The sequence below is a fragment of the Gymnodraco acuticeps genome, unplaced genomic scaffold (assembly GCF_902827175.1).
Source record: "Gymnodraco acuticeps unplaced genomic scaffold, fGymAcu1.1, whole genome shotgun sequence".
NCBI classification, from domain to species: domain Eukaryota; kingdom Metazoa; phylum Chordata; class Actinopteri; order Perciformes; family Bathydraconidae; genus Gymnodraco; species Gymnodraco acuticeps.
The window spans coordinates 922,163-944,513 of NW_022989810.1; the positions used below are offsets into that span (position 1 = coordinate 922,163).

Below are 22,351 nucleotides of genomic sequence, written 5' to 3' on the forward strand. Positions count from 1 at the left end.
CGTACCTTAGGCCGTCCACAGAGCAGGCGGTCACTGTGGAGGTGGGCCACCCCCTGGGACAGAGACATGCCCAGCACCTGCAGCTCCTCCCAGCTGATCACATGACGAGTCAGGTGCTCCTGGAGGGCACAGGGAACATGGGACGGTTCAAACTGATTCATGATGAAACCAGTGATGAAAAGTACTTTACTCAAGTATTGACATTTTGGTCATTTAGGGAGTATTTCCATTAAATGCTACTTAATACTTCTACTCTACTACAGTACTACTACATCTTAGAGGAAAATGTTTACTTTTGAATACATTACATTTCGTTAACACTTATAGTTACTTGTTACCTTGTACACGATCCATGCTGCATAATGAGTAGGCCTACTTTTACTTTTCATACTTTTAGTACACTTAGTTGATAATACTTCTGTACTTTTTATTATCCTGAAATGGGTCATTGTGCAGAATGAGTACTACACTTTGATGCTAATACTTTGGTACTTTAGTAACATTTTGAAATCAGGTCTTTTACCAATAATGAAGTACTTAAAAAATAGTATTTGTACTTTTACTGATCCGAGTACTGATTCCTGAAACTTAGGAATGAAAATAAAAAATTTGGTAGGAATTGCAGTTTACCTGTGGTGGAATTTAACTTAGTAATTAACTTAAGTACTGTATTTAAGTACACATTTAAAATACCTGTACTTTATTTTTTATTTCTACGGGATATTTCTATCTGACAGCTTTAATTATTAGTCACTTACCAATTTAGATTTTGTACACAGAACATATGGATGTGTTGGAGTACAGCAGAGTTTAAATACTTCCTCGCACTAATGTATGGTTTCCTGTCACTATCAGCCTCACCTGTAGATTTCCTCTGTGGTGGAAGGCCGTGATGATCCAGTACTGTTTCTCCACCTTCCTCTCCTCAGCTGTCAGGAAATGGAGGACATTTTCGTGTCGCAGGTCTGTGTTGGAGAAAATGTCCTTCTCGTTCTTCCAGGAGGCGTATTCCTCGTAGGGGAAGATCTTCACAGCGACTGTTTCAAACTGATCTGAGGTGCTCTGCTTCAGCTTGGCCTTGTACACCTGGGCGAAGCGACCCTTCCCCACCTGGGACAAGATCAAATGTTAGGATTTTAGAGAGAATTTCAGTTAACTTGGAAATAACAGAATAACTGAAGTACAACTAGTTCTGTACCAGCAGTTCCAGCTCTATAGGCAGCGGCTCTGTGTTGTGGTTGAGGCTGTTGGCGTGCGTGGAGCTGCTGTCCGATCCGTCGTCATCCATCATGATGGCGCAGGCGTCGCAGTCCAGCCCCGCAGCTTTGGGCTTGCGCTTCTTAATGTTGCTCTCCCATTCTCGGATCCCGCGCTGCCGATAGGCTCGGTACCAGTGGAACATTCCCACAACCACAATCCCCATCACCACCAGAGGCACCAGGCTCACCAGCAGAACCGACACCAGGGGGTCGTCTGGGGTTGGATCCAAAACTGTAAAAGACAGAAGGCAGAAGATGACCATAAAATACGTGGAGAGTATGAAGGGTCTCATACACTAAACCAAAAATTGGAAAGGTCAAACATTTGAGAAATCAATGAGATAATTCATTAGGACTATTGGATTAACGCATACACTATGCACAATATTGACAGATTGACAGGAGGGTCAAACCAACAGTTTTTATCTCAATCTTTATTTATTTATTTATATTTTTGCCATTGAGGTCTTTGAACTGCCAGTAATTTGTATTGCCAGACAATGCAAAGTTAAAGAACAACACTCAGGGTGCATTCACACCTACTAGTCCGTTTTCAGGTGCGCACCAGGCCAGTTTGTTACATTGTTTCATTTTTCAGAAGGTTCGTTTTGCGTTCACACCATGGATGTATAATAAGAACTGGATACAGCGTGGCGGGGGCCTCATTCATTCCTATGAGAGTTGCTCATTAGCGCATGATGATAAAATGGCCCAACTTTTGAGAGAGCGAAACGTCACAGATTACCCAGCATGCCTGAGAAGTACCCGTATGTGCGCTCATAGCGCATGCGCAACTTTAACCAAAATGCTCGTTCACATCAAGCACGTCAATTTGCGTACACGTAACAGCACCGCACGTTCATGACAGCATGGTAATGATTTGTTATTATGATGGATTTGATATTAACGAGGCGGCAGTTAACAGCTAGCTAGTCATTATGCTAATGTACACGATCGTTATGTACTTATATTACGCTGTAACAGGATCAAGTGATATCCAAGCAACAGAGCTTCATTTAGCATGAAATAATGATTGCACTGTGTATATGTATATATATATATATATATATATATATATATATATATATATATATATATATATATATATATATACTTATAATAATAAGTAATATTAACTTTATTTAATACAACATTTATGGTACAAGATGTAATCATACAGCCCATGTAGTCTGATAATGAATTATAGCAAACATGTGCAATATATCCATTATTACAGCTCCGTGGGATGGCAGTAAGACGATATGGGTCCGTTCTTATTGTGCATCCATGGGTAAAGATAAACGCAACTCACATTGGTTCTCAAACAGCATCTCTGTAGTGTATTCACTGAATGTCACTAGGCTTGTTTGAGACGCGTTGCGGCTCGCCTCGAAAGTAGACGAGAATAGCCATTCGCAGCCGGGGGAGGTCTCAAAAAGCTCGCCTGAAGTCGGACAGCTCGGAGTCGGCTTCGTCTTCTTCTTCTCTCGGTTTTTTGGCGGATTGCAAACAACTTTAAGGTGCATACCGCCACCTCCGGAGTCGGCTTGACTCGGTTTGCATTTATAAAGAATGCACACATGTGTATATTCGTTAATGTCAGATATGTACTAAGTAAATGCATTTGTTCCTGCTCAAGATTAGATTCAACTTTATTGTTATTGCACAGATTACAGGTACTGAGACAACGAAATGCAGTTTAGCTTCTAACCAGGTGCAACAAGCAGTAAAGTGAAAAGTAATGTACACAATCTACAGAATAAAATATAGAATGAATTGAATGATGAATAAACAGTGAGGGATATGAATACACTAGATATACACAGCAGCCTGAGAGCAGTATGAACAGTGTGTATGAATATGCTAAGATATATAAAGTATGAAAACGGTAAGCAGTGCAAGTATAGTATAAAATATATGGATATTAATTTAATGATGATAAATATTGTGGAACAATGATGAAAAATGGGAATGGATGTGGCGACGTAAAACTGACACAAAACAACAACAAACTTTTGCCGAGCCAATTGGAGAGTTTCATCACCAGCACGGGGTAAAAACCACCAATGAGCGCTCAGCTCGAGATACCAGCGAGTCGTTTCCCATCAAGCATTTCGCTTCCGCAGCCCATGGAGAGGAACTGCGCCGCCTCGCCTCGCCTCGCTCTCAAGGCTGCGGGCGTCTTTGTCCCGCGAGATTTCAACGTCTCATGTAGGCGAGCCTCCAGAGCAAGTCGGACAAAATGACTAACCATCATGCAACGCACTAGCAAGACGTTGATCGAAATTGCGCAGGTCTCGCTTGTCTCAAACAAGCCTACTCTCTGCCTTTAACGGCTCGTTGTAGCTCCAATAGCTCCAGCCCCCACCCTCCCTGTGAGCACAGTGTGCTCTGATTGGTCGGGACACGTAACATGAACGTGCCGGGCGGCGCGGTCCTAATGCAGAGGGAAATAACGTTATTAGCACATTTTTACAACTTGAGGAACGAATGTTTTTAATAAGGGCTATACAAACGTTCATACTGGGTAGTTTATTTAGTTAAAAAAAAATATCCAACGATTTACAGACCACTCTTTCCCCATGTAAGTCAATGGGAAAAAGTGTTTCCGGGCCTGGCAACCAAACGGAAGTGTAGTACCGCCGTTTGGCCAGCACGAATATTTTCATCTGAGTCCGGCGCACTTCCTGGGGGCTTGGTTCACACGGGCAAAACTCAAACGGAACTATAAACACAAGTCATGTGCACGGAAATGCTGTTCAACCATTGGTCAGACATTAAGGGGGTAAAATCGCAAATCCCGGCAATTTCTACCGGAGCCTCCGCCATGGAGCATCGGCAGGTTATTCTCATGATGCTGTTAATCTGGAGATCAACAGACACTAGCGGCCCGCGCATATGATTATATAATCAGACAACGTCCGTTAAAAAACATTATAACACATATAATGAGAGACGTTCTGCAGTACGTGCACACACACCGTAGATCAACGGTGTATGTTCTTACAACACAGCCAGACACTCTCAGGTGGTTTAAATTAAGAAAAAAGTGTAATTTTTCCACCATCCCATAAACAACTACTGTCAGATTTCATGTTGCACACAGGGCCAGCAGAGTTCCACTCAGCCGCAGTGTATGATGAGGACTTGGCTAAGTTGCAGACATGCAGCCTGTCACAAGCAGCTTTTCATGGAGCAGCTCACTGTGGTTGCTCCTTCGTATCCATTCAAACATTCAAAACTGATCAGCTGTCAGACAATGTCATGTTTTATAGATCTTACAGCTTTGTAAGTATTTTGATGATTTCTACATCTGTGACAAATATGTTCCATGTACACTGACTGCCTGAAAATGAAAACCATTTCTTGTTTTGCCAGTTGTTTCCATCACAATTAAAATAGTATAAAGTACAAACAGGGTCTGGATTCCCTTAATGCCATGTTTGATCCAGCACTCATAAAACTTTTTTGGATACACCCTTCCTCTTCGCCTCCCAAAATTCCCCATTTCCATTTCCAGAGACTTAACTAAAAGGGAATGTGGTGATGTAGGCGCAGGTCTTTGAAGGACACACCTAATTGGGTTGCTGCATGCAGCATGCAGAATACTGCATTCTCCTCCCAACACTCATACTGTCAGTCCAACACAAGCAAGCCCACCACAGTCATTCTTGAGACTTGTTCAATGAAAACAACATGTTCTCTGCTCCATGAAGTCACACATCACAGGCTTTCCAACAAAACAACTAGTTAAATATATTATTACTGACTTGTACTGTGTCTTTCAGTCTGTCTTTCAGTCTGTCTCTCAGTCTGTCTCTCAATGATTAAATGAAAGTAAAAAGATGTTTTATACAAAAACATCATCATTTTAAGAAGATCAGTGGTGTTGACCTATTAATATTTGAACCCCTCTTATGCTCTTTCAAAGAAATATTTATAAATATATATTTTACTATATTTTTTATTGGCATCCAGTAGCAGGTCGAGACCAATTTTATTAGGGGGGGGGGGGGGGGGGGGCTGTGCTTGGGCCAGTTATTTTAGGAGAGGAGTACAATAAATACTGGACAAATGAGAAAGACAGTGTTCATGACTTTAAAAATGTAAGCTCAGTATGAAGTCATAGCGCACAAAAAAAATCAAGAACTCTTAAATCAGACTTTAGTTCCACCTGGAGTAAATTCACAAGCTACCCTGCAGTATACAAAGTCATTCAAACTAGCTGCACCTTTACCAGCTTTGAGAACACTTTCATGATCAATCATTATAAAACATATCATATATATTATTCTGAAATGGACCAATCTGCACAACGACTATTGGTACTTTAAGTATATGTTGATGCTAATACTTTTGTACTCTTAACATTTTGACTGCAGGACTTTTACTTGTAACAGAGTATTCCTATTCTGTGGTAGTTCTACTTTTACTTAAATAAAAGATCTGAGTACTTCTTCCACCTCTGCTTTTGGTGACTGTTGTTCAGCATAGCACTCCTATAAGGTGACACTGTGTTTTCAGTTTCCATTATCTATGTGCAGTATCATGTATTGATTATATGTCGCTGCATGACCACTGTATTAAAGGTTGTTTACCATCTTTCACTGTGGAGTTTCCACTCTGGTGAATGTTTATTAATAACTTGCTTTTATCCAGACTGGTATCATATTCTGGTGGGGCATGGAGGACTCCTGCCACAGGGAGGCTGGTGACCCTGACTGAAGGGAACATCACATCCACTCTTTGTCTTTACTACCCACACTGCTGCATAAACAAGACTTACATCTCTCCAGCACTCCAACATCTCTCTGTGTCTGTTTCTGTGTCTCCATCTCAAATGTTTTGTTTGCCTCACACTGCCTTCTTGTTGGGCTGCTTGAGTCATGTCTCTAAAGCTGTGTGACTCGATGACTGGTGTCTGCAAGCCAAGATTCCACAGTTCGTGAGGAAATATACAAATAAGATTCAGATCTAGGAACATGCACAGAGACACTTTTTCCTACATCGTTCCGTATCCATCTCCTCCTCTTCCTCTTTGTCACTGTATCAAGAAGACATGTTAATACATGTTGTCTTATTTGTATCTCTTGTTCTTCTTTTCCTTCATCGGAATATCATCAAAAATCCCCACATCGTGTCATGAGAAAGATATCGTTCATCATGAAGGATATCATAATAACCTATTAAATGACTTGGAGTGTGTGACTAAATGAATCCATGTCAGAAATAAATCATTTAGATCTTAATCTTATGATCATTGGCTGCCTGGAAGCATGCCGTAAAAACAATGCATACGCACCAAGCATGTTACCATGACAGGGCAGTATTTACTATCAGTGCCTCCCTTTCAAATTAAACTAGTTCCCAAAGCACTTGTGTGACTAACACTGACTGAGAGGCGTTGTTAGTCTACTCCTAATCATCTGGACATCTGTCTGAATGTGTGTCACTGAGGCCCAGCTCTCTTAGAATGAGAGCACATGACTCCATTTAGATCAAATCCTAATAGAAAACAATGCAGATAAGCTGTAACAGACAAGATTAACACCTCAATTCTGTCCAGGCCTTTTAATTAACTTATCAGGGTCACACAGAATAGATACCTTCCTCCTTGAGGGAGATCACATTAGTACAAAAGTGCACCATTACCTTTTAGTGTTTTTCCAAAAGCTTGGAATAGTGCATAACAGTTTTACTCTCTTCTGTGGTGTATCATTAAAAGTGAAACATGACAAATATCAATTGAACAGATGTAGTAGATAAATTAAAGGGGCCCTATGCTTTTTAGGGTTTTCCCTTTCCTGTAGTGTTATAGGTTTTTGTGCATGTAAACGGTCTGCAAAGGCTAACATCCCCTGTGTTCCCTCCAGAGGGAGTTTCTTTCCCACACACTCTACTTCAGATTTATGCAAAAGTATGTAAACATATTACAGTAGAGGCACAAAATACAGATATGTACCTAAAAAATAGCATAATATGTCTTCTTTAAGACGTGCATGAAGGATGGTGAATTCTATTAAGGTTCAGCTCCTCATCTCTTTATTTATAAAGGTTTACTGGAGAGTGTACTCCACCAGCTGTTTGTCTCGATGCTCTTCCCTCCTAAGATTCCAAGAAACTAATATGTACATGAATTCTCATATACTGGAACTTCAATTGCAACCTCTGTTGAATTTAAATTGATACCGGGCTGTTGTGTGATGAAACAGTGTATTTCAGATCAGAATCATTATCATAATGAGAATCTAAATACAATACTTTATACATCTGGTATGGTAAGGTATGATGACAGGTCATCCATTTTAGATTAAAATAAATAAAAGAGAAATTGCTTTGATGCTTTGATTAACATCAGCTCTGCTTTCATCTTTTTATTCGCTTGTAAATTGGCTACCTGTAACACAATCCGGTGACACATTCGTCTCCTAACTCCGAATTCATTCTCACATCTCAAGTTGCTAATTGATTGATAACAATTGACTGGCTCACGAAGGAGGAAGTCTTGGCTCAGATGATCTTTTAGCTACACCAGAATCCCAAAATATTGCCTCTTGCTCCCAGAGGTTTATGGTTGTCAAACCGTTGGGTTCGGACAATGATTAACCTCCAAGGCCTCCACTGGGCAGTCCGTTTAAAACCAACAATCCCTGTTAGTGTTTTCTCCTGTGGGATCACAATGTTCCCCTCCGCACGATGACAGTTGCAGCACAAACACACTCATTCAGACGCATCGGATTCCACAAGTGTGGCTCTCAAGCAATAAACCCAGAGCACAAACACTACTACATGCACACCATGAGAATGTAATGCTGGGGGAGAACAATGTGAGGCATGTGAAGAGGAATAAGACATGGCAGCGGTCCAATACGCAAACAAGGACTTCCTGCATGCGTCCTCAATGGGAGGAAGGAACAGCAACCCAAACCCTCAGGGCTGTGTGTGTGTGTGTGTGTGTGTGTTTCAGGGATGAAGATTGACAGACATAAATATTATTTTGTAAACAAACTACTTAATTTGCCACAATTTTATTTTGAAGACTTCAGGTTTGGTGTTCACATCCTTATGTTTTGCTTGAATTGCAACAAAAGCTAATAAAATAACATAACTGCAACACATACATTTTATGACATCTGGTAAAAAAGAAGATAATTTGGTGGCTGCATTTGTTACTACAAGACTCACAATATAATCCAACCCAGTCTCACGGCATTTCGTGTTATAATCACGACATTTAATCTATTGATTCGTGTTCACCATCACGATTTTCCCCTTTTTTTCGTGTCACACAGAACGATTTTAAAAGCAATGTATTTCTATTGGTAGTATGTTTCGTGCCTGCAGCACGTCTTTTTGTCCGGTCGGGTCTTGGAAGACTCGAACCCCACTGCATGGCTAGATATGCCAATTCTGGCCAGCCTCTGCTTCAGGATATGATGGTCGACGGTATCGAGTCTACCTCACTCGTGTTCACTAGAGCAGAGGTGTGTCTGGCTGTTCACCATGTGCTGGAGATGTTTCTGATTTGAGTTAAACACAGACAAGAAACCATGTGTCTGAGCTCTCTAAACCACAAGACACATATACACACAATCCCCCCCCCCACACACCCCCCCCACACACACACTCACACACACACCACACCACACACACACACACACACACACACACACACACACACACACAACACACACACACACACACACACACACCACACACACACACACGCACACGCACTAAATGGTGTGAGACAGCCCATTTTTCTGCTCTGCAGTGTGCGAGGCAGCAGCCAAACACAGATCGGAACACCCCCGCTGCACGTTGTTTACTTGTGATGCAAACACTACTTTTCCACTTCCTGTTTGTGATAACAGTGCAGTCTCCAGTCATTCCTCAACACAGTAGCAACCACAACAGGACCTCAGCAACTAACACCAGCATCTGAAATGCATGAGCAGCTCCACGCGCAAAATAAACAGTTTCCTCATCAGTGGGTGAGGACTACGTCAGAGAGGCAGGAAGGGGATGGAGTAAGAAGATGACAGTTGAAAGAGTGAAATAAAATGTACTGATAAATAAAAGAAATCCGCAAAAGCAAACACAAGCACCTGGTTACTCATTTACACCTGAAGTATGAGGAAAGGGTGGAGATGTGTCGTTCTGCTGTTGTTGGCAGCACAGGTGTTTGAACAAATAAACCGCTGATTTTATAGTTAGTCTTTATTAGGTTAGTTGAAAGTGACTGTAGTTAAAATAATGTGTCTGATTTCTCCCGGTGAAGTCAGTCACAATAAAACCTTCATTGCAGCTGTAAAACATATCACATACATACTTTTAGGATACGTTTGCCATATTCTCAGAGATTTTTACTCTCAACAAATCCCCTAATTGTGTGTGTGTGTCTCTCAGGGAGACTCACTGTTGGTAGTCATTATTTTAATACCATGATCACACACTTGTACTTTATTCTAATTCAGTGTAATTTAAAGATGTTACTTAAGAAATATTGCATGTTTTTAGTCCTGGATTATTACACAGCTTTGTTGAATATTCAACTCTGGTCAACTTGGACATTCCAGAGGTCTACTTGTTTCCGCTAACAGACTGTTGCTAAGTAGAACAGACTGTTGCTAATCAAGGTCATATCAATCCGCAGAATGCAGTCCAGTCATTTTATCGTCAGCTGTGGACAACAAACGTAATTTTTCTCCATCAGAAAACACCAGGGAATCATTTTTGGATATTCATTTTCATTCTAAACTGTCCCCAGTAAAAACAAATAAAAGAGTGCAATGACATAGATAATTGTATGTGAGTGCATCACTAAGAATTATTCCTTGAAATAAATATAATGATTCTCATTTCATCTAGACTACTGCAACAGAATCCTCCATGGTACACCATCCAGACTCCTCAATAACCTCCAGTATATTCAGAACTCTGCCGCCCGTCTCCTCACCCACACCTGCTCCCTTGACCACATCAGCCCTGTCCTGCAGGACCTCCACTGGCTCCCCGTCCCCCAACACATTCATTTCAAGATCCTTCTCCTTACCTCCAAAGCCCTCCAACTCCAGGCCCCTCCTACCTCACAGACCTGCTCCAACACCAGGCCCCTCCTACCTCACAGACCTGCTCCAACACCAGGCCCCTCCTACCTCACAGACCTGCTCCAACACCAGGCCCCTCCTACCTCACAGACCTGCTCCATCAACAGGCCCCTCCTACCTCAAAGACCTGCTCCAACACCACACTCCTTCCTGCTGCATCCGCTCCGCAGAAGCCAACAAAACTCACCTTTTCAGAACTGCTTTTAATTTGTAAATAATGTTATGTTTTATATATTGTAAGAGTGTTGTTTTAATTATGTTTTTAGGATTTTGTACTCTTTAAAGTTTCTTTGAGTTTCCAGAAAACGCATTATTATTTTTATTTGTGGTGATTTTACTTGCAAAGCATTCATTCACCGAGTGTAGCTGACGTCAACTCCACAACTCTCCACTCTCTACCAGACAGCGGTGAAGAGGAACATTGCAAAATCAAGTACAACAAACGCAACAATAATACATGACTCGAAAACTAGATCAGGGGTAAAAAAGTAAATACAAGGCATTTGTTTTATGTACTCACTGGGAGAGAATAACATTTTGTCGTTGCACTCCTCCTCGTCAGTACAGGAGCAGAAGTGAGCCATTCCACTCGTTGTGTTCTTCTCCTTCATCACACAGGTGGAGCTGTTGTAGTCTTCCAGCATAACACCATAGAGCGGCTTGGACGGGTCATGACACAGGGTTTCAATGGAGAAGCCTTTCTCATTCTTCCTCCTAACAGACAGACAGAGCACAGATGTAATGGTTAAAACTATATATATATATATATATATATATATATATATATATATATAAACCTATTAAGTGAGTCACATCTAAGAGTTAAAGGCAGTTTTCTGCTCTCAGGTACCTACCAGATCGAGACACAGACCTCGTTGCTGTCGTCACAGGTGGATGTGATGGAGCAGTTGGACATGCAGGTCCCAGTACCACTGCAGGAGGACAGCTCCAGATCACAGAACATACAGAGCTGACTCATAGGGTATAAAGGGGGCATACCTGCAGAACACACACATACACACAGTACATCATGATTCAGGCAAGTTCTGTTATCAGCAATGTAATGGCAGTTCTTGCTCTGGCTAGAGGTAGAAATATGTTGACAGGTTGATGAATATATATAGCAAGGGAAACTATTTGTGTGACTGATCTGTAACATGACATCAATAGTAAGTCCATGTGTGTCACAGAACGAAAGGTATGAAACAACATCAGGTATGAAACAACAAAGGTATGAAACAACATCAGGTAAAAAGGAAGTAGCGATTTTTATTTCTTACATTGCCATGAAACTTGCTGAGCCCATTCATGCTAATTCAAGCTTAAGCTTGGGATCCAAGTTATACACAAAGTCGCCAATTGGATGGAAGTTGTGTGCATCATGTTAAACAAATCAGAGAAAATTCTTGTAAACTAATTCTCAAGGGAAAGATTTGACCTAGGCAAGGCAAGGCAATTTTATTTATATAGCACTTTTCAGCATGTGGCGATTCAAAGTGCTTTACAGATTAAAAGCAAAAGACATTTAAGAACAATAGTAGGTCTACTAGTATGTATGATATTCTAAACTATATACTGTAAAGCACACAGTGGGTTGGAACAACAGCAAAGCATTAGCTACCCGGATGTAACTAGTTCTGGACCAACAAATGTCAACACAGACAGCCACAAACCATCATCGAGCTGCACTGTGACTGTATCAACAACCTTACATGTGCTATAGGCCTAAAGGAAAACATTTAGCCATACAAAACTAAGCAACAACCACACCAAACCACCAACAGTGAAAGCCACAGCTGATGGGCAGACTGTGCCAAGCTACAGCACTTTTTAACATCAAAACTACTTTAGATGCATAATCCAAAATAATCTTTAAAAAAGTCTTCCAAAAGTTTTCTCTGAAAAAACGTCAATCAATGTTTTATTTATGCATTTATCATTTACCTGGTCTTTTGTAAATGCTTTAGATTTTTCGGAACGTAGGGATAAATTAACAAATCTGTCAACTGGGAAGTCTACAAATATGAAAGGTTTGAAATGACCTCAGGGTAATTAGACATAATTATAAAATAGGCTCAGACTTAGAAATGGAAATGACCTTTCCTCTCATTGTTGGAACTTCTCCACATGGCAACTGCCATTGATCTTTTGTTCCCATTATCCTCTTTGGGTGTGAAAAACAACCACTTCCTGTCTCTGCACTCAGAAATGCCGTACATTCCGCCTGAAGATTCAATGTACAGTATTGACTGGTTACTGTAGTCTGTGACCTATGAATAAAACCATAACTCTATAGGCTTGTTTGAGACGCGTTGCGGCTCGCCTCGAAAGTAGACGAGAGTAGCCGATCGCAGCCGGGGGAGGTCTCAAAAAGCTCGCCTGAAGTCGGACCAGTGTTGCCAACTCCATAGTAAGGAAAGTAGCTATTAGCTGTCCTGAAAGTCGCCATAAGTCGCTAAATGACGTCATCGCCTAATTTGCATATCATGTAATGGCGGCTGTAGGACAGAGCATGGTAGAGGGGAGTACAAAAAATGTTCCCAACCCTTCAAGGATCAAAACTTGAAACCACCAGAGTTAAATCCAGACGACAGTAGATCAGAAATGTCTTTGCCTTTTGAGTATGTTTTGGGGTTTTAACATGACAGTTTGGCATAGAAATCCCCCTTACAATAAAGGCAGTATGCCCGTGTGTCATCTCCAATAAATGGCTTCAACCATCCTTTATACTCAGGGTTTGATTCCCACTCCTTTCTGTATTTTTGAGAATACAATTTAGACTGTGCCATGATGTTTAGCTTGTCACAGAGAGGCACACACACAGTGGACGAGGTGATTGAGTGACTGAGGCTGTGTGAGGCAAAGCAAAGGCAGTTATTTATTATAGTGTGAAAGTGAGTGAAGAAACATTTACATTCAACATTTAAATCCCGCTCAAAACCAGGACGGCTTGGCAGTTGGCGCATGCACAATTCATTTGCAGTATCGACGCGGTTGTCTCCTCTCTGCTCTGACTGCAGCTGCGGCCAGACAACTGTCAGTCTGAGCGCCTGTGAGTACTATGGGAGGGAGGCGGGGCTCACGGCAGCACCCGCGGCTCGTTAACTGCAGAACAATACGTGAGTCTCCAAACACCAGAAGTCCCTAATAACACCATTATAAATCGTTAGATTAGTCGTTAGTCGCTTTTGACACAAATAAGTAGCCGGAGGGTTTGGAAAGCCGCCAAATTTAACGAGAAAATCGCCAAGTTGGCAACACTGAGTCGGACAGCTCCGAGTCGGCTTCTTCTTCTTCGCCTTCGCCTTCGCCTTCGCCTTCTTCTTCTTCTTCTCTCGTTTTTTTGGCGGATTGCAAACAACTTTAAGGTACATACCGCCACCTCCGGAGTCGACTTGACTCGGTTTGCATTTATAAAGAATGCACACATGTGTTTAATCGTTAATGTCAGATATGTACTAAGTAAATACATTTGTTCCTGCTCAAGATTAGATTAAACTTTATTATTATTGCACAGATTACAGGTAGGCCTACTGAGACAACGAAATGCAGTTTAGCTTCTAACCAGGTGCAACAAGCAGTAAAGTGAAAAGTAATGTACACAATCTACAGAATAAAATATAGAATGAATTGAATGATGAATAAACAGTGAGGGGTATGCATATACACAGCAGCCTGTGAGCAGTATGAACAGTGTGTATGAATATGCTAAGATATATAAAGTATGAAACGGTAAGCAGTGCAAGCAAGTATAGTATACAAATATATAGATATTAATTTCATGATGATAAACATTGTGTAACAATGATGAACAATTTTAATGGAGGGGGCGAAGTAAAACTGACACAAAACAACAACAAACTTTTGCCGAGCCAATTGGAGAGTTTCATCAGCAGCACGTGGTAAAAACCACCAACGAGCGCTCAGCTCGAGATACCAGCGAGTCGTTTCCCATCAAGCATTTCGCTTCCGCAGCCCGTGGAGAGGAACTGCGCCACCTCGCCGCGCCTCGCTCTCAAGGCTGCGGGCGTCTTGGTCCCCCAACGTCTCATGTAGGCGAGCCTCCAGAGCAAGTCGGACAAAATGACTAACCATCATGCAACGTTCTTATTATACATCCATGCATGCAACGCACTAGCAAGACGTTGATCGAAATTGCGCAGGTCTGCGCAGGTCTCGCTTGTCTCAAACAAGCCTTATGTTCCCTATGCTTCGACACAGCTCCGGTGTTCACAGCCGGCAGAGCGCAGCAACGGCCTGCTGGAAGCCCGCCACCGCAGACCAGCGCCGCATTTGATGACTCTCTAAAAATGGGACCCTTTCATTTTAACATTAAATACGCAAGCGCTTCCCTAAAAGACTTCATATAACCAGAGCGAGCAGCAGTTAGCCACGAGCTAACGGGATTCTGCAAGCTAACAAATCTACTGGTGTCCTCTGCTTTGTACACAGCTTACTGACATGCAACGACTACCACGATTCAACTGGTTGTCAGTGCAACAATAAAGACAGCAGCCTGCTTTCCTTCACCTCAAAGGTATGTGCCAGCTAAGCTAACAAGCGCTCAGTTCGGTAGCATTTTCATTCACAGCTAGGTAAGTTATTAGTTGTATGGTTTGCGAAAAGAGCAAATAACTATAAATATAAAAAATAATAGGATAAGATTACAAAAGTATGTAAAATGAAATCTATAGGCCTATAGCCTATGCATGTCGGGAATCAACATGGTCTGCTGTGTGCAGGCCAGGGTATCACCTGCTGATAGTATCTTGGCAGGACTTGTTGGTGAGTTAGCAATCACTAATACCTCATTCACACCAACGGTGTTTTAGGGCCGGTTCGGAGCTGGAGCTTGAAAAGCACCGGGTTTTCCTCTTCACACCGCAGCGGAGCAGCCTCTTCGCTCCGGAATCCGGTTTGTTTCAAGCACCAAAAAATTGTCCGGCCAGAGCAAAAGCACCACATACGTCACACTTACGTCGAGGCGGGGGCAGGGGCAGAGACAGATCAACTCCTGAACAACAACAAAAAGCCCGCGTTTTATCCAGTTTGTACACAACGATGGAGAAACTTAACAAGAGTTTCAGAGTTTCTGCCATAGACTGTATATATAAAGGTTTCTGCTCATGGTGAAGCAACGTGTCTGCGTGTTAAGGTGGAACCTGAGCATTCACGTTGATCACCTCTCATTATAACTCATTATAAATCTATAAAACTATAAATATTAAACTTTACTTCACGTGTTCATTTGAGAACAGCTGTTAAATACCTGGGTGAAGGTTACAGTTCATTTAAATGAAAGATACAACGTTACTCCACACTCATGGTTCAGTCCACCTTAAGAAATAAGACCAACCTCGGAAGCAGTTGTGTTTTAAAAAAACCTTTATTGACACGAGTACACTTTTTTATAAGAATATAACTAAACCACAGAAATGACTCCGGAAAAGCTGCAGATAGAGCCATAAGAAATGAATGCAACTGATTTCATCCGCGCGGTTTGGCTTTATGAAGCAGGCACGCAAACGGTTACGTCATGACGCAAACGATGACGCAACGACGCATTACCAGTCGGACTCTGGGCGGTGTGAAAAGAGCCAGAGTTAAACCGAAGAACTGGTTCTGAACCTGAAAAGCTCTAGCACGGAGCTTGAACCGAAGTTGCGTTGGTGAATGAGGTATAACAGAGTTGCATGCACACAACCCTTCTTTTAACCTGGCACCATTATCATTCATTAAGCGAAGGGGAGACGGTCACGGAACCGCACAAACATTATTTTGGGTACAGTTTACAAGAATTCCTAAATAAATGTTGACACCCAAAGTAGCTTAAATATACATAAATATAGCTTAAACCATCCTTATAATAGCTATCCCTTTGACACATTTACATTATCTCTTTATCATTGCCCTGGCTGCTTGAGAGGTATTGCATGTGGTACAATGGGTCACATGTCATCATTCTCTTTAGCATGGCTTGCGCTGCCTCTGTGATCACCCTCTGGTCTGAGACCTGTTCAGAACGGCCTGTTAACTCAAAGCCCCCATGAGAAAGCCAGGTCAGTCCTCTTAGCCTCTTAGTCTTATAGATATATGCCTTTTAATGCCTGCCTGGAAATGAAGCTTTTACCATGTGGCCTGTGTGTTCAAAGGACTTACAGGATGAAATGGAAGCCCTGTGTGTAGTATACAGGTGCAAAAGGGGGGTTTCAAAATGAAGAAACGCTCATTCAGCTGGGAGGTCTGAGTTTAAGCCACCATGACGCCAAACGTCTGCCTTTGTTCAGCTCCACTGAGCAGTACATTGAATTCCTTCCAGCACTGTGCAATGTCTATCAGCTTCTACTACAGCTCTGGCTGAAATCAACAGCTGACACTGGTTCCACTACCTTGAAGAAGAAGAAGAAGAAGAAGAAGATGTACTTTATTCATTCCTTACAAGGAAATGTCTTTCCCCACTCTGTTGTGTTTTACACACACAGGTGAGGATATACATGCACAAATAAAGAGGATATATACATGCACACACAACCACATGCAGATAGTAGAGGTGGCAGAGCAGAGACGCTGCCAGGTGCCTTGCTCATGGGCACGTCGGCAGTGGCCTTGAAGGCCTCTCCAGCTCACTCAATTATTATTTTTGTCCGATCAGGACGTGAACCGGCGACCCTTTGGTTCCAAGACCAAGTCCCTACAGACTGAGCCACTGCCGCCTCAAACTTTAGCTTGATTCAATATTCAATGATTTGTTTTATTCTTACTGAAAGAAGTGGAAGGCGTTCATGGGCTTTACTGTCGATTAAGTAATGAGTGATCTACAGCAGCACTAGTTACTACAACTTGAACCCTCTTTGAATAAGTTAACACATTGAATTTTACCAGCACATTGCCTCACTGTAAGTTTTCTTAACATCACATGGAAGTTGTGTCTTTCTTATCCATTTCTTTTTAAAAGTTAATAAATAACATTGAAGGATGTTCCTTCACACTTCACCGGCGAAGGGTAGTTTATATAATGCACAGAGTGATGGATTTGATCACCTCTGAAGGGCAAATGCAAACAAGCACACCTCCAGGTCCATTAAAACAAACTCCGCTTTGCAGAAACAAGTCATGTTAAAAGATGAGTTGCAGTATTAGCTACTTGTATCAAGATTTAAAGGATATGTTCTGCAGAATGAAACAATCAATCCCAATAAATTAAGATGTTTTCCTAGATACTGACTAATTTCTAAGAAGTACATGCAGTCAGATTCAAGACTGAATCCTTTTTGCAGCAATAAAACACACTGAAGCTCAGAGCATCCAAAATGAAAAGTCAATGTGTGCTTTCGCCTGTGAGGGCTGGGTTTTCCTCTCCTCTGTCTGAGAAAGGGTGCGTTTTGGTCTTGGTCCTCTTAAGAGTCATTCCAGACCTTCAATGTCGTCTTTTCAACTTTGAAACTGCAGCTTTGTATTAATTTCAACCACTAATTTAGCCTTGAGATGGTGTGATTTAACCACTGATATTCTTGTTCTTTCTGAAATTGTGTGTGCAAAACTGTCATCCGCCTTATTAGGGCTGTCAACGTTAACGCGTTAACGACCGGGATTCATCTGGAAACCTTAATGTGTAAAGAAATGTAGCACAGTATTGGACAGACTGGAGACCACTGGACACTGGAAAATGCACCTGTGCATTTAAGGTGTGGTGAGGAAAGATGATAAGCCTTTGGCTGAATCGGTAAACTGGTTTCTTGAAGTTGCACAGGAGTGGGAGTTAGTGGTCAGGGTCACAACTGGAGTAACAGCAGAGATAATACTACCATATAAGTACACTTTCCAAAATTGATGGTGGAGCACCAAACTTCCATCTCTCACTCAGCACATAGCATTCATAAATTAGATAAATCAGTAAAGACACTCAATTACTTTAAATACAATACTATAAAATCCATGTTCCCTGCCTGGTGGAAAGCAAATGATCTGCTCAACCTCCTCTCCTTCTGCCTCGACACCCAGAAACCATAACCCCACGTTCGTCCCTTCAAGTACAGAGTTGAAAGAGGCCATAACTAATATTACATTACATGACATGTCACTTGATAGACACTTTTATCCAAAGCGACTTACATACTCAGCAATCCCCACAGGAGCAATTTGGGGTGACGTGTCTCAGGGACACAACGACATGCTGACTGCAGTGGGGTTTGAACCTGTGCTCCCCTGATCCGAACACCAACGCTCTATCCACACGCCTCCAAACTAATACCAAACATTCCTCTCCTATACTATTAAACCTATTAGCACAATTGTTCAAACTCTTTTCTCACGAGAATACTAGTTCTATACCAGCAAACAAATGGACATCAGACTACAAACAGACATCAACCAGCTATTTGTAATTACACATTCTTCATGATACAAACCTCAAATCCAACTCATTCAATACATTCTACTCAATCCTTCACGGAGTACACATCACCAAACTTTCATTCTCAAAGCATTTAGCATAGTGGAGAAAGCCACTTCTACTCAGGTGAGAAGACAGAATAAATGTGTCAATTAACCAATATTTCTATCTATTAACAGAACATGCAAACCTGGAACTGCTCTCTTCAATCTTTAAGGACAAAATGACCCCTTACATTTTTTTTACCTCTTTCCTTCAGTTCTTCCAGAGAAAATGTGTATTTACACAAACTCTAGCCTTATGCTAATAACATTAGCTGAATGCTAGCATCCAGGATGGTGTGAAGGCAAATTAGCTTTGGAAGTAGCTTTCAGCTAATAATATTGCTAGCATTCAATGTAGCAATAGCAGAAACCTTATTCACTTACTATAAGGTTATTAGCCAACCCAGTCTCATGGCATTTCGTGTTCACCAACACGATTTTTAATCTATTAATTCGTGTTCACCAACACGATTTTCCCCTTTTTTTCGTGTTGCACAGCACGATTTTAAAAGCAATGTATTTCTACTGGTAATGTGTTTTGTGACTGCAGCACTTCTTTTTCTCCGGTCGGGTCGTGGAAGACCGGAAGCTGTGTGGTTCATAAATAAATGTTCTTACTCAATATCAAGCCACAGTTATTACTTTTATTTTAAATCGTATAATTTCGGACTTTTTTTGCCGTCTGTGAGGAAAATAAATGGGGCTCAGAGCCTCAGAATACTGAAATCTGTATTTTTAAAATCTTTTTTTCCTTCTAATTTGTTATTCTTTTCAAAATAACACACTGTTATTTACTCACCAATAACACACAATTATCCTTGGTTTTATTTATTGGTTTAATTCCATAATCTCTGGCTTTTTTGGCGTCCGTCAGGAACTGAATTTCAAAATAAAAATAACCGAAAACAGACGTAGTCATTTCGAGCGATTACCCAAGATCCTCAGCTATGGTTTAAGGTCGCTGATTGGATGTTTTAGCCGCAATGCATGCTGGGATTTGGTGTTTATATGATATGAAATCCGGAAAACATTTAAAAAGAATAAAATAATACTTAATTCCGAGTGCTCTTGCTTTTCTCTTTGAAAGTCATCACATAACGGCATTGTAATACACGGTTCGGCTACATTACATATTACAGATCTGCCGTAGTTCTTTATTTATAGAGCCCTGATGAGAAGACCTTTGGAAAAACTGAAGAAATGCAGCCGAAACTGAATACTTGACGTGGATCATATATCAACAATTAAACAACATCTTCAATTTTTCTTCACACAATACGTCTCCTTGCAGTATCAACACTAATTCGGCTGACTTTTACATTTGATCTAATTCGTAGATAGGTTATATTTACACCATAACGCTGCACAGCTGATATAAAAGGACTTGTAGTTTTTAAAGATATTACTGATTTTCTTTGAATGTAAGAATGTAAATACTGAGTCTGAAATAGTATAGCAATATGCTGTAAAATTATGTGAAAGCATGAATAAAACTACACATCTTCAGATGTTGTACATACATAAGTGTCCTACACTAATAATACAAAGTTATTATGGCTGTGTGTACCTTGTGTGCACCGCCTAGTGGTTAAAGCACGTTATTGAATTATTGTTTTTATGTGTTATATTTGATTAACAAAATATTAAGAGTACATACTTTCATAGGGGAAAAGTAGAAGGTCTGTGATAGAAATATAGAATATAAAAAATCAAGAAGATACTATAAGTGATCTCTACAATAAAACAGTTTAGTGCAGGATGTACAAAGATATTAATAGGAGGAGGTGCAAAACAGAAAAACGAATTAACTTTTATTTAAACATTAAATAACACTTTAGATTAAGGTCTTCTTCTAAATAAGAAACAAACTTTGGGGGTATCTATCTACAGATAAATATTAAGCCTGACAAAGTACTTATTAACGTCTAATATATTGCTTTTCTGCAATGTTAACTATGTTGAAGCACTTATTTTAACTGATATTATACATACAAATTATACTCTTATGTAGATAGATAGAATAAGAAATGTGCAGAATATGACAGTTTAATGGTGGAGGTACACACATATTGATAGATGTCTTGTAATGCACTGTTGAGGAACCTGTGACCCAACTTTTTCATTCATTGCATAACTACACCGTAGTTGTGTATATGATATAAACCTTTGGAAATCTTGAAATCTTGAAAGGGATGTGCAAAATAGCCATAATATACAGTCTTTAATTAACTATTAGTAGAGAATAACGAGTAATGAATATACTTTATTACTCGTTTCCATTCATGTCAATTGCAGATAAATGTTTAGTCTTCTCAAGCACCAACTATCAAATATATCTCCTGATTGTTGGCACTTGACAATCACCTTCCCTGAATTTTACTCAGGTGTAACTAAAGTCTGATTTAAGGGTTGTTTATATTTCACATAATTAATCAGAATCTGCAAAGTAACTCAAATAAGTGTAGTGGAGTAAAAATACCAGGTTAACCTCTGAATTGTAGTGGAGTAGAATTACAAAGTAACAATGAGCTGTCATGTGGATATTAATGCTACGCATTATGGACACAAGTGATTTTCACCCATTTATTAATTATATGTTTTACATTTGATAGCACCAATGTGTTTAATACTGGCAACTTCTAATTGTGGGAAAAACGAAAACGTTCAGTAGAGACGTCCCATAGAACATTTTGCGAAACACAATAGCCAGCATGTGTAGTTCTGGGGGGGCGTTCGATTCCAGTTTTGGATAGTCTGGCGTGGTTTCGTTCCATTTCAAACAGCTGTTTGACGCTCGGTGTAACCTTGGCGCACTGCTACTCCAACATCCAATCCCAGAGTTTGAAGATTAATCACGGGGACTGTAGTCCTAAACGATAGCTGGGGATTATGGGTAGTGTAGTGTCTTCGGCCATCCTAAACTCAGAAATGTTGACAATCGCAATGATGCTCGAAATGTCCCTTATAGGCCTACGTCTGTTTCCGGTTATTTTTATTTTGAAATTCAGTTCCTGACGGACGCCAAAAAAGCCCGAGATGATGGAATCAAACCAATAAATAAAAGCAAGGATAATTGTGTGTTATTGGTGAGTAAATAACAGTGTGTTATTTTGAAAAGAATAACAAATGAGAAGGAAAAAGATTTAAAAATACAGATTTCAGTATTCTGAGGCTCTGAGCCCCATTTATTTTCCTCACAGATGGCAACAAAAGTCCGAAATTATACGATTTAAAATAAAAGCATTAATTGTGGCTTGATATTGAGTAAAAACATGTTTTTATGAACCACACAGCTTCCGGTCTTCCACGACCCGACCGGAGAAAAAGACGTGGTGCAGGCACGAAACACATTACCAGTAGAAATACATTGCTTTTAAAATCGTGCTGTGCAACACGAAAAAAAGGGGAAAATCGTGTTGGTGAACATGAAATGCCATGAGACTGGGTTGTATTAGCAGGCTTCTGCTAATACGGTTAGCATGTTGTTCATGTGGTGAAAACTCGACTAAGAGAACTCAGTTGTTTTGTCTGTAAACTTGTGAGCAA

General features: G+C 40.7%; 1 protein-coding gene across 1 annotated transcript in view; it reads right to left on the reverse strand.

Annotated features, from left to right (window-relative positions):
• Positions 1-22,351, reverse strand: part of LOC117553895 (TGF-beta receptor type-2-like) — a 50,243-nt gene that overhangs the window by 21,997 nt on the left and 5,895 nt on the right. The window contains exons 2-6 of the mRNA XM_034228005.1: positions 11,224-11,368; positions 10,890-11,083; positions 1,199-1,491; positions 862-1,110; positions 6-119 (exon numbers count right to left, since the gene is read on the reverse strand). Of these exons, the coding sequence (XP_034083896.1) occupies positions 6-119; positions 862-1,110; positions 1,199-1,491; positions 10,890-11,083; positions 11,224-11,368 (995 nt within the window). The remainder of the gene's footprint in view (positions 1-5; positions 120-861; positions 1,111-1,198; positions 1,492-10,889; positions 11,084-11,223; positions 11,369-22,351) is intronic.